The sequence below is a fragment of the Bombina bombina genome, chromosome 10 (genome assembly GCF_027579735.1).
Source record: "Bombina bombina isolate aBomBom1 chromosome 10, aBomBom1.pri, whole genome shotgun sequence".
NCBI lineage: Eukaryota > Metazoa > Chordata > Amphibia > Anura > Bombinatoridae > Bombina > Bombina bombina.
Window position 1 is genome coordinate 26631986 of NC_069508.1, and position 14264 is coordinate 26646249.

Consider the following 14264-nt stretch of genomic DNA (forward strand, 5'->3'; position numbering starts at 1 on the left):
GAAAACGTTTTACTTTCAACTTGTAATACGAGCGCTTCCTGACATTGTGCAAAAAATCTTACTTCTAGCGGAGTTAGTGCTTGAGCGGGACTGTTACCACTTGAAAGTGTTTTTCTTTGCGTGAGACTGAGCACACGATAATGCACCCTGAGATATCGCCTGCTCCACTAGTAACCTAGCCCTGTATTTTTCATAATAGTATACATGTGCAATGCATATTAATCATAATTTCACCACTTCTAATGTTAAAATCTCTAGTAATGCCCACATAGACAGATAGATAGACAGACAGACAGACAGATAGATAGATAGATAGATAGATAGATACATAGTGAAACTGTTATTAATAATGGTTGAGTTACATTTACCTCAGGCCCTGGAGGACCAGGTAATCCCCGTGGCCCTGCATCACCAATCTTTCCCTAAAAGGAAAATAATAATAATAATTATAATAATAATAGTAAAATAGTAGGTAAAGGCAGTTTGAGTTTATCCACCAGTCATTATAAGCATACATAAAGCAATTGACCAACAGGGTTCCCAACTTGGGAAACTGTACCCCGTCTTCGCGGCGAGTGGGCAGTAGACACTATGGGGTAGATTTAAATAGGGAATGTAATTTTAAACATTTTTCCAATTTAGCGATGTCGGGCGGAGATGATTTGCTACAGCGAATCATGTCCACCTGACTTTTGATAAATTGACCCCTAAATGGCCAATACCTGCATGTACAATGTACAAGGATTATCCTGCTCTTACAACACTGGTCGCATGAGAGCAGGAGTGACGTTGCACAAGACCATCCTTGTGCAATAGTATATGCAGCAATGGCCACATAGTGTAAATCACCCAAATGAACATGTTCATGGTAATTTATCTTCCCCACCTTAGAGGTGACGGATGTTAAGAAGCAGAAGTCATATGACCACTGTTCTTACATTGCGGTAAGCAGCCTCGCTCACCTCAAGGGCTCCAAAGCAGTATTCACCACTGAGTACATGCAGCCCAGAGAGTTGCTGGTACTAATCACAAATAGCTTTGGGAAACAAAGTAGATAAATATGTTTTATAGGTTCAGTCAGTTAAAAGGCTGCAAAGAGATAAGCTGATTCCAATACACAACTGAATAAAATAATAATAATTACAACAATATTAATAATAGCAATAATAATAATAAAAATATTATAAGGACAAGGAAATGCTAGGCAGCTCACACTTCATTTAACTTATTAAATTGTAGAACTAGATTAAGGGGTATATTTATTAATGTGCGAGCGGACATGATACGAAGTAGCGTATCATGTCCGCCGCACATCAATAAATGCCGACAACATACGCTGTCGGCATTTATCATTGAACCAGCAGTCCTTGTGAACTGCTGGTGCAATACTGCCCCCTGCAGATTCGTGGCCAATTGGCTAGCAGGGGGTGTCAATCAACCCGATTGTATTCGATCAAGTTGATTTCTGTCCGCCGCCTCAGAGCAGGTAGACCACTGCTTCATAATTTCTGTTTCCGGGGGGGGGGGGGGGATACAGTGTTGCTCAGGCTTTCTGCATCATATTGCTACATCTACTTAAAGGGGCAGTACACACGTATTTTTATTTAACTGCATGTTATAGACTAGGGATGGGCGAATGTGTTTATATTCGAATTTGAATGTTAGAACGAATGTTATTGTAGAAATTCGATTTACATAATAGAATGTTGATAAGAACGAATATTCTTACAAATTCAATTTTCAAATGTTATGTACAGTTTTCGAATGTCACATTCGAATTCGAAAGTCACATTCAAATTCGAATGTGACTTTCGAATTTGAATGTTACATTTATAAAACACAATTGTAGACTAGAAACACTATTTCAAATTCGAATATCACATTCAAATCGAATATCACATTCGAATTTGAATATTACATTTATAAAACACAGTATTAGACTAGAAATACTATTTTGAATTTGAATGTCACATTCGAAACGAATATCACATTCAAATCGAATATCACATTCAAATCGAATATCACATTTATTAAACACAGTTGTAAACTGGAAATACTATTTTGAATTCGAATGTCACATTCGAATTCGAATGTCACATTCGAATTCGAATGTCACATTCAAATTCGAATATTACATTTAAAAAACACAGTATTAGACTAGAAATACTATTTCAAATTTGAATGTGACAATCGAATGTAGCATTCAAATTCGAATATTACATTTATTAAACACAGTTGTAGACTAGAATATTACATTTCGAAATTGAATGAATACGTAGCTAAACATTCTATTATTCGAACAAATATTTTCAAATTTTATTGAAAAATTCAAAAACGAAAATTCGAAAATGGAATGTTAGAATGTTATATAAACATTCGAAATTCGATTAGAACAAACGAATTTATCAAAATTCGTTTTAAATTTCGAATTTTTAGAAACATTCGCCCATCCCTATTATAGACACACTATAAAGAATAATATGCACAATGTTATTAAAAAAATAAGAAAACTAGACATTTTAAAAAAAAAAAAAACACTACCAGATGGACTATATAAATGGATCATCAACAAAATATTTATGCAAAGAAAAATCTAGTGTACAATGTCCCTTTAAATATAAGTATTTATAGTGTTTATGCTTATACACTTTTTCTTTTCTTTAATTTACTGTACTTTGGAGTGCTTGTCACTTTTTGTGTTAAATATTATTTTATTTGATATAATCACTAATTTACAGTAAAGCATTTAAACAACACATATAAAATCGAAAGAAAAATAAACACAATTACAAAACATAGTTTCACTCCTTAATACAGAAGATGATATACAGTGTATGAGAAGAGGAATCAAACATGCAAACATACCGGGGGTCCTGGCTTTCCTTTTAATCCTGGTGGTCCGGGTAAACCCATTGCTCCCTACCAAAAGTTCATTTAAACATTGTTAGTGCTGAGCAATTTTGCAATTTACATTTCTCTGTTTATAAGACATAAAATATGAAATAAAACTATTGATGTAGATTTTCTTGATCTGGAATATTCTCATATGAATCTTAAAGGGACCCCATCATCTTTGTTTATTACTGATTCCAACTAACAGGGAGATTTAAAATCTTATTTTAAATTGTGTTTTATGAAAGTAGATGTTTCTATGCTGAATAAACCTACTTTTTCTCAAGAATGTTGTGTCTGGTTTTTGCTAAGCAAACCGCTTTAGTAGCTGTTGACAGCCTGTGAACAATAAGTACCTGTATATTAACTGTGCTAAGCAGAAGGTTATAACATGCTAATTAACGTCCCAATTTACAACAGGAAATTATCTAAAATATATTTATAAGTTACATGTGCATGATAATATGATTAGTGATAAAACATAACACATGAAAACAATATGTCTGTATAGCATTGTGATATGGCACAGATACCCAAAGTGGCACTCTAAACACATTTGTTGGCACTGCTCTGCTTGATTCCACTAACTGCATTTGTAGTACAATACTTAAAGGGACATTCTGGTCAAAATGTAAATGCACATAGATGAATTACATCTTTGAATAGAAAAATATTTGCCTTATACATGTATTAGCAAAAATGCTTCTAGTAAATGATATTACTGTTTTAGTGTTAACATTGTTCTCTGCATGATTTCATGTCCCTTTAATAAATTGCTTTACTTATTAATAAATAATTTATAAAAGCGACATAAAACCCAGATGTTTTCTTTCAGTTGGACAGGAAATTCTAAACAACTTTAATAAATCATCATAAAAACAGAATCATGCAATACATATCTATAACTTGCATAGTTAGAGGAAAACTAAATTATTTGTTTGTCTTTTTGTTAAAGGGACATGAAACCCACATTTTTTTCTTTCATGATTTGGAAAGAGCATTTCATTTTAAACAGCTTTCTAATTTACTTCTATTATCTATTTTTCTTCATTCTCTTGATATATTTTGCTGAAAAGTATATCTAGAAAGGATCAGAAGCTACTGATTGGTGGCCGCACATAGATGCCTTGTGTGATTGGCTCACACATGTGCATTGCTATTTTTGCAACAAAGGCTATCTAAAGAATGAAGCAAATTAGATAATATAGGTAAATTGGAGTGTTGTTTAAAATCATGAAAGAGAAAAATTGGGTTTAATGTTCCTTTAATGTTTATTAAAGTGGTAATTTACCTACTGTTTATCATAGGAGTTGAAGGAACATTAAAATCCAAAACAAAATTGTTTATGCACATGAAATATCATCAGTAAACCGTGAAAAAAATATTTTTGCAAAAAACAAACAAAAAACATTCAGCTTAAAGTGAAGGTCAATTTTCATCAATGAGTGCCCGGTTTTTAAAAATACTTTTTAAAACAGGGGCACTTTCATTGATGAAAATTAACATTGCACTGGATTTTAAGAAATACTTACCTTTTTCTCCTGCAAAACCGGATTGCCGATCTCAGCCTCAGTTCCTCTGTAGTGACGTCAGAAATGACAAAAACCGGCTTCCTCCAATCATGGCTTGCACCCCAGAGCGTCCAGCTCGTGATGCCTGGCTGTGATTGGAGGAAGCCAGTTTCGTCATTGCTGTTGTCTACAGCAGGAAGAAGAAGGAGGGAGATCGTCGATCCGGTTTTGCAGGAGAAAAAGGTAAGTATTTCTTAAAATCCAGTGCAATGTCAATTTTCATCAATGTAAGTGCCCCTGATTTTAAAAGTATTTTTAAAAATCGGGCACTCATTGATGAAAATTGACCTTCACTTTAAGCTGTTTACACTTATATTAACTAACTAACTAACTAACTAACTAGCTAGCTAACTTAGGCCTAGATTTAGAGTTCGGCGGTAGCCGTCAAAACCAGCGTTAGAGGCTCCTAACGCTGGTTTTGGGCGCCCGCTGGTATTTGGAGTCAGTGATTAAAGGGTCTAACGCTCACTTTTCAGCCGCGACTTTTCCATACCGCAGATCCCCCTACGCCATTTGCGTAGCCTATCTTTTCAATGGGATCTTTCTAACGCTGGTATTTAGAGTCGTTTCTGCAGTGAGCGTTAGAGCTCTAACGACAAGATTCCAGCCGCCTGAAAATAGCAGGAGTTAAGAGCTTTCTGGCTAACGCCGGTTTATAAAGCTCTTAACTACTGTACCCTAAAGTACACTAACACCCATAAACTACCTATGTACCCCTAAACCGAGGTCCCCCCACACCGCCGCCACTCGATTAAAATTTTTAACCCCTAATCTGCCGACCGCCACCTACGTTATACTTATGTACCCCTAATCTGCTGCCCCTAACACCGCCGACCCCTGTATTATATCTATTAACCCCTAACTTGCCCCCCACAACGTCGCCGCAAGCTACTTAAAATAATTAACCCCTAATCTTCCGACCGCAAATCGCCGCCACCTACGTTATCCCTATGTACCCCTAATCTGCTACCCCTAACATCGCCGACCCCTATGTTATATTTATTAACCCCTAATCTGCCCCCCACAACGTCGCCGACACCTACCTACACTTATTAACCCCTAATCTGCCGAGCGGACCTGAGCGCTACTATAATAAAGTTATTAAGCCCTAATCCGCCTCACTAACCCTATCATAAATAGTATTAACCCCTAATCTGCCCTCCCTAACATCGCCGACACCTACCTTCAATTATTAACCCCTAATCTGCCGACCGGAGCTCACCGCTATTCTAATAAATGTATTAACCCCTAAAGCTAAGTCTAACCCTAACACTAACACCCCCCTAAGTTAAATATAATTTTTATCTAACGAAATAAATTAACTCTTATTAAATAAATAATTCCTATTTAAAGCTAAATACTTACCTGTAAAATAAATCCTAATATAGCTACAATATAAATTATAATTATATTATACCTATTTTAGGATTAATATTTATTTTACAGGCAACTTTGTAATTATTTTAACCAGGTACAATAGCTATTAAATAGTTAAGAACTATTTAATAGTTACCTAGTTAAAATAATTACAAATTTACCTGTAAAATAAATCCTAACCTAAGATATAATTAAACCTAACACTACCCTATCAATAAAATAATTAAATAAACTACCTACAATTACCTACAATTAACCTAACACTACACTATCAATAAATTAATTAAACACAATTGCTACAAATAAATAACATTAAATAAACTATCTAAAGTACAAAAAATAAAAAAGAACTAAGTTACAGAAAATAATAAAATATTTACAAACATAAGAAAAATATTACAACAATTTTAAACTAATTACACCTACTCTAAGCCCCCTAATAAAATAACAAAGCCCCCCAAAATAAAAAATTCCCTACCCTATTCTAAAATACAAATATTACAAGCTCTTTTACCTTACCAGCCCTGAACAGGGCCCTTTGCGGGGCATGCCCCAAGAATTTCAGCTCTTTTGCCTGTAAAAAAAAACATACAATACCCCCCCCCAACATTACAACCCACCACCCACATACCCCTAATCTAACCCAAACCCCCCTTAAATTAACCTAACACTACCCCCCTGATGATCTTCCTACCTTGTCTTCACCATGCCAGGTTCACCGATCCGTCCTGGCTCCAAGATCTTCATCCAACCCAAGTGGGGGCTAGACATCCACTGAAGAAGTCCAGAAGAGGGTCCAAAGTCTTCCTCCTATCCGGCAAGAAGAGGACATCCGGACCGGCAAACATCTTCTCCAAGCGGCATCTTCTATCTTCTTCCATCCGATGACGACCGGCTCCATCTTGAAGACCTCCAGCGCGGATCCATCCTCTTCTTCCGACGACTAGACGACGAATGACGGTTCCTTTAAGGGACGTCATCCAAGATGGCGTCCCTCGAATTCCGATTGGCTGATAGGATTCTATCAGCCAATCGGAATTAAGGTAGGAATTTTCTGATTGGCTGATGGAATCAGCCAATCAGAATATAGTTCAATCCGATTGGCTGATCCAATCAGCCAATCAGATTGAGCTCGCATTCTATTGGCTGATCGGAACAGCCAATAGAATGCGAGCTCAATCTGATTGGCTGATTGGATCAGCCAATCGGATTGAACTATATTCTGATTGGCTGATTCCATCAGCCAATCAGAAAATTCCTACCTTAATTCCGATTGGCTGATAGAATCCTATCAGCCAATCGGAATTCGAGGGACGCCATCTTGGATGACGTCCCTTAAAGGAACCGTCATTCGTCGTCTAGTCGTCGGAAGAAGAGGATGGATCCGCGCTGGAGGTCTTCAAGATGGAGCCGGTCGTCATCGGATGGAAGAAGATAGAAGATGCCGCTTGGAGAAGATGTTTGCCGGTCCGGATGTCCTCTTCTTGCCGGATAGGAGGAAGACTTTGGACCCTCTTCTGGACTTCTTCAGTGGATGTCTAGCCCCCACTTGGGTTGGATGAAGATCTTGGAGCCAGGACGGATCGGTGAACCTGGCATGGTGAAGACAAGGTAGGAAGATCATCAGGGGGGTAGTGTTAGGTTAATTTAAGGGGGGTTTGGGTTAGATTAGGGGTATGTGGGTGGTGGGTTGTAATGTTGGGGGGGGGGTATTGTATGTTTTTTTTTACAGGCAAAAGAGCTGAAATTCTTGGGGCATGCCCCGCAAAGGGCCCTGTTCAGGGCTGGTAAGGTAAAAGAGCTTGTAATATTTGTATTTTAGAATAGGGTAGGGAATTTTTTATTTTGGGGGGCTTTGTTATTTTATTAGGGGGCTTAGAGTAGGTGTAATTAGTTTAAAATTGTTGTAATATTTTTCTTATGTTTGTAAATATTTTATTATTTTCTGTAACTTAGTTCTTTTTTATTTTTTGTACTTTAGATAGTTTATTTAATGTTATTTATTTGTAGCAATTGTGTTTAATTAATTTATTGATAGTGTAGTGTTAGGTTAATTGTAGGTAATTGTAGGTAGTTTATTTAATTATTTTATTGATAGGGTAGTGTTAGGTTTAATTATATCTTAGGTTAGGATTTATTTTACAGGTAAATTTGTAATTATTTTAACTAGGTAACTATTAAATAGTTCTTAACTATTTAATAGCTATTGTACCTGGTTAAAATAATTACAAAGTTGCCTGTAAAATAAATATTAATCCTAAAATAGGTATAATATAATTATAATTTATATTGTAGCTATATTAGGATTTATTTTACAGGTAAGTATTTAGCTTTAAATAGGAATTATTTATTTAATAAGAGTTAATTTATTTCGTTAGATAAAAATTATATTTAACTTAGGGGGGTGTTAGTGTTAGGGTTAGACTTAGCTTTAGGGGTTAATACATTTATTAGAATAGCGGTGAGCTCCGGTCGGCAGATTAGGGGTTAATAATTGAAGGTAGGTGTCGGCGATGTTAGGGAGGGCAGATTAGGGGTTAATACTATTTATGATAGGGTTAGTGAGGCGGATTAGGGCTTAATAACTTTATTATAGTAGCGCTCAGGTCCGCTCGGCAGATTAGGGGTTAATAAGTGTAGGCAGGTGTCGGCGACGTTGTGGGGGGCAGATTAGGGGTTAATAAATATAACATAGGGGTCGGCGATGTTAGGGGTAGCAGATTAGGGGTACATAGGGATAACGTAGGTGGCGGCGGTTTACGGAGCGGCAGATTAGGGGTTAAAAGTGTAATGCAGGGGACAGCGATAGCGGGGGCGGCAGATTAGGGGTTAATAAGTGTAAGGTTAGGGGTGTTTAGACTCGGGGTACATGTTAGGGTGTTAGGTGCAGACTTAGGAGGTGTTTCCCCATAGGAAACAATGGGGCTGCGTTAGGAGCTGAACGCTGCTTTTTTGCAGGTGTTAGGTTTTTTTTCAGCTCAAACAGCCCCATTGTTTCCTATGGGAGAATCGTGCACGAGCACGTTTTTGATGCCGGCCGCGTCCGTAAGCAACTCTGGTATCGAGAGTTGCATTTGCGGTAAAAATGCTCTACGCTCCTTTTTTGGAGCCTAACGCAGCATTTGTTTGAACTCTCGATACCAGAGTTAAATTTATGGTGCGGCCAGAAAAAAACCCGCGGAGCGTTAACAGCCCTTTTACCGCCGAACTCTAAATCTAGGCCTAACTAACTAACTAGCTAACATAACATGTTTGTACAGAACTCCTTTCTAGGTACAAATTGCTTCTTGGCTGACAACTAAAAAAATATTTTATCCAATAGAGGAACATATTTCTAGATGTAAAAGAAATGACTTTGTTTTATCACTTTAATGGAAATGTTGAATTACTAAAGAATGTATTGATATTGTTCCAAACTTTAAGTAAAGACAGGAAAAAAATATAAAGATCTCTATGTGAAGAACAATATTAAGTAAGAATTATTAGAAAGAACCTTAAACTATTTTTTATATCTTAAATATTTATGTAATAGTTAATTTTATAAAATTGTTTTAAAACATAAATTCAATAAATTCAGATAACTATTACACTAGGGTCCTGATTTGTACTTTTTTTTGGTTACATTTCTCCCAGTATCATATAATAGACAAATCATTTACCTTCATTTAGATACTAACAATATAAATGTGCACATAATCTCTCATTTTCATTTCTATATGGATATTTTGCATCTTATGTTTTCACATTTAAAGGGTCATAACCCCCAAAATATTTATTTCATGATTAAGATAAAGTATATCATTTTAAATAACTTTTTAATTTACTTCCATTATCTATTTTGCTTAGTTCTCTTGGCATTCTTTGTTGAAAAGCATACCTAGGTAGGCTCAGGGGCTGACAGCTAGCTGCTGATCGGTGGCTGCACATGTATGCCTCATTTCATTGGCTTACTGATGTGTTCAGCTAGCTCCCAGTAGTGCATTGCTGCACCTTGTATTAAGGATACCACGAGAATGAAGCAAAATTGATAATATAAGTAAATTGGAAAGTTGTTAAAAAATGTATGTTCTATCTAACTCATAAAAGAAAAAAAATGGGTTTCATGTCCCTTTAATATTATCTGAGGTTGGCTGAGTTATTTTTTTCAAAGATTTGACTTTAATTCTTCATGTTTATTGTAATTCTATATTATTCACCATCTAGTTGCTTAAAAGTGTCATTTAGCATTCTTGTTAATAATAACTGTGCTGATGTACATAGTGTAAGGTTACAATTTCATGTAAATAAAACTCACAAAATGTCATAATTATTAGAACATCTGCAACTCAGTTCTCTGTTAACACTTACCTTATCTCCTGAATACCCAGTTTCTCCTGGCTCTCCTGCAAATCCTGGTTCCCCCTAAATGATACATTGTTACATGCAGAAATACTTTAAAAAAACTTAAGACAATAAATGACAGATTGAAAAACATAATTGATATGAACCCATGAGCCTTATCACTTTAGTTCTTGCAGAGAAGCCAGTGATATATTCAGATACAATACAGTGTTGTACACATCTATCTGGCTTACTGTGTACTTGTAAGAATTAAAATTCCAATGTTCTGCCAAAAACGCTGGCTGTTTGAAAGAGACATTCTTTTTAATTTTTCTTTCAACAAATATTATCAACCTTTTTCTTAGTGGGTTTTTATGATGTTTATTATTTATAATGAAATATCACTATGATAATGGAAATATTTAGATCACCTTATCACCTTTCATTCCAGCCTGTCCCATATTTCCAGGAGGACCCTATAAAAGGAAAAATATATTGGTGTATTTATGTTTAGGTGCACAAAGGGTGGAATAATGTAGTTCCGTTAGATGACAATACCTGAGGGCCGGGAACACCAGTTATTCCAGCTTCTCCCACCGGCCCAACGTCACCCTATAAAACAGATAAATGAAGTAAGGCATTTTATTGTATTCAGAGCATTTTTTTAAATATATTAATAAGCTGTTAGAGAATACACATCAATCAGCAATTGCACAATTTGCACTTTTAATGAGATAGTCTTTAAAAGAAGCATTATTTTTTTAATACAGACAGTCAGATTGTTCCATTTATAATGTTTATAATTTTCAAATGTTGATTCTCATAGATTTGAATTTACAGCTATTAAAGTCAATATTCAAATGTAATGTTGAGCTTGAATATTTGATTGTTGCAGTTGACATTTAATTGTTAACATTCAATATTCAAATGATAACATTAAAGTGAATGCAAAGTTGAGCGTATTCGCTCACGTCATAGGAAAAAATTTAAAAGATTAGGCAGACTTTCATTCATCAAATTTGTACTATTTATTGATATTCTCAGATTTTTACCTTTTTATTGCTCCAATGATAAGCTCCGTTCCTCCACCTGCCATATTGTTCAATTGATTGACAGATGACGAATCTGCAATCCACTAATTGTTGTTGTCCCCCCCCCGGATGTTCCACCCCTTTGCTCAAATATCACGCCCCGGGGGGGGGGGAGATTAGTGAATTGCAGATTTGTCATCTGTAAATCAATTGAGCAATACGGCGGGCGGAGAAACAGCGCTTATCGTTATAGCATTAAAAGGTAAAAATCTGAGAATATCAATAAATAGTACAAATTTGATGAATGAAAGTCTGCCTAATTTTTAAAATTCTATCCTATGACATGAGCGAGTACGATCAACTTTACATTTACTTTAATTCTATTGAAACAATCAAAAGGAAGAATAAATGTTTAAGAGATCATTCAGATGTCAAAAATACAACATTCTCCCCTCCTCATAGCAGAAACTAATAAGAGCGAGGTCTAAAACTTTAGTATTTAATAAATTATTTCAGCCCTTATCACACCATTGATATATTCCCATGGTGAAGACACTCATGATGATCAAAAACTCGCCAGAATGATAAGGAATCAGGCAAAATCTCTGGGGGCTTTGTTTTAGCATCACATTGCAATGTATGTGTCTCTCTTTTACACCAAGAACTCTGCATAGCTGGATAAATAGCTTTCAAACTAAAATGTGCCTTTCTAAAATTCTTTGAGGGATCTCACAGTACTGTTGAGATATCTTAGATAATCTCCCCAGAGCTGGAGCTTTAGATCATCACCTTAAGTGACTGAAGCACAGATATGTACAGTTATTACAGAGTAGTATATCATTTTGTACCAGGCATTAGTATGCATATATGCATTTTATATCTATTCGTTTACCATGTGCTAACTGAAAAGCCTCAGTACTAATGCAATGGCTGTAGGCAATTATGGCTATAGTCTTATTATAATTTAAACTTAGAAAGGTAAACTGAGATGTGATCTACAAGGATATTTTAATGCTAAGATATATTGGTAAATAATGATATTTCTTACTTTTTAACATATGTATATAAGGGTGTAATTCTAGCTTTGCAGAATAATACAGAAAATATATGTGAGTACTTGCTGCCCCAAATATATAATTTTTTTGTGATGTTCCTGGCTCTATATTTATGATAAACTGGCAGAACAGGAGGGTTAAGGCGACAATGACATAGACAGTGGGGCAGAATATGAGATATAAACTAATTAAAGTGACTCACATGGCAAATTATGGGTTTTGTAAATCTGTTCAGCTCATTCTAATGGTGTTAAGTAGAATTTTCAGCTTAAAAATTGGCTGATTCTTTATGCTATTATTGATAATGATGTATTTTCATTGCAATAGCTAGAGGGGTTAGTTAACAAAAGCACTTTGTGTTTATATAACATCTGTACTTATGTCTATATTCTTCAAGAACATCTGCAGAATTTGCGCTTCCTCTAGGCTGAGATCAGTCATTACTTGGGTTTGCTAAATAAAACCTTCTCTAATCCTTCACATTTATTTTTATGTAACATATAATACAGTAAAGATGGAGAAAACAATATAAAACTATTATTAACAATCTTCCATCTTTAAAATAACAACTTCTGAATCTTTATGTTACATAGAGTTACTGTTCTGCCTAAAGCTATAAAATGTATTGAGAAGTTGAATGTCTGTATTTTGACATTCAATTAGCAGATTAACATTACCCCTGAGATTAGTTCTGCCATTCTAATATTTCTGTAGCATGAGAAATGTTTATATTCAAATGAATATTGGTTCCTGTAGAAATTAGGATTTAAATGTTGCATTAGAGAATGTAAACATGTATTTGCAGAACACATGTTGAAGTTTCTTCTAAAATTCTAAATACTAATGCTTTATTTGTCTTTGTGACAACGCTACCTTACCTATGTGTGCAATCACATTTTCCGGTATAAATTTGTACACAAATGTGTAAAAACGTTGAAATTTAAATACATCATTATTATTAATAATAATAAGGCAGCTTTTCCTGCAGTATGTCTCTAAAAAATTAAGTTCTTTCCTCTGTCCCAAGAAAGGTTAGAAAGCATCCTGCAGGATCCAGGATCTCAACCCTGCAACATGCTACAAAGCGATTACTTAATCAGTGAGGAAGGTCATGTATGCATGCCTGCAATTAACCACAACAAAGGGCATAGGATAAATACCAAAACATCCTTCCAGGGGTTCACACCAGACTTATAAATCAACACAAATTTTGCTTGCAAAATGACAGTTATGAATTTTACAAAAAAAAATATTTTGTCTGTAAAACGTTTGCTAATATCAGAGTGAATGCTGATGAATGTCACTTTATTAAGGAACTGTACCTATGCTATCTGTACTCAATTAAAAATAACACAAATGATGACTCTAATTCTATATTTGTAAAAGTATTAAAACACCCAGAGTGTGTACAAAATAGTATCCAGAGTCCTATTCATCAACACCAGACTTACCATTATTTGGGTGTGTTTTACCCCAAAAATAAACATTTGTATTCCATTGTATCAGTACATAAATCATTTGTACCACACAAGATTTTATGAATAACAAGGGTGTTATCTATAGATATGAGTTCCACGCCCCAGACATAAATGAAACAGTTTATAGTTTTAATTTAATAGTTACAAACAATGTGCCCCAGATAGGTCTTGAGATCACTGGCATGTTATATTTAGCTGCACAAATAGTAGTTGGTTTCTAACAGCCCATTAATTTTCAGTAGCAGAAAACTGTAGTTAACACACACCAATAAATCAAAGTGCTCTTTGCAAAAACCTCTCTTGATCCTATTCAGATCTACAGCTGGGAAGCTCAGTTTTTGGCAAAAAGCTGATACCCTTTTGTCTAAGAACTACCAGACTGTTCCATACAGATTTTTCTTTAGAGATGTGCGAATAGATCCTGCAGCCAGCTGGAGTAGCTCCATATTTACAGGGGGAAAAAGCGATTTTGTTCTTAAACAGATCCTCAGAGACCTCTCATCGTTTGAAAGGTAGTGAAGGATTTACATTCTAAGTCTG

General features: G+C 35.3%; 1 protein-coding gene across 2 annotated transcripts in view; it reads right to left on the reverse strand.

The window, feature by feature from the left end:
- The window catches only part of COL24A1 (collagen type XXIV alpha 1 chain), a 416052-nt gene that overhangs the window by 223959 nt on the left and 177829 nt on the right, over positions 1-14264 (reverse strand). For both annotated transcript variants that reach the window (XM_053693893.1, XM_053693894.1), the window contains exons 15-19: positions 10719-10772; positions 10592-10636; positions 10188-10241; positions 2866-2919; positions 369-422 (exon numbers count right to left, since the gene is read on the reverse strand). In XM_053693893.1, the coding sequence (XP_053549868.1) occupies positions 369-422; positions 2866-2919; positions 10188-10241; positions 10592-10636; positions 10719-10772 (261 nt within the window). The remainder of the gene's footprint in view (positions 1-368; positions 423-2865; positions 2920-10187; positions 10242-10591; positions 10637-10718; positions 10773-14264) is intronic.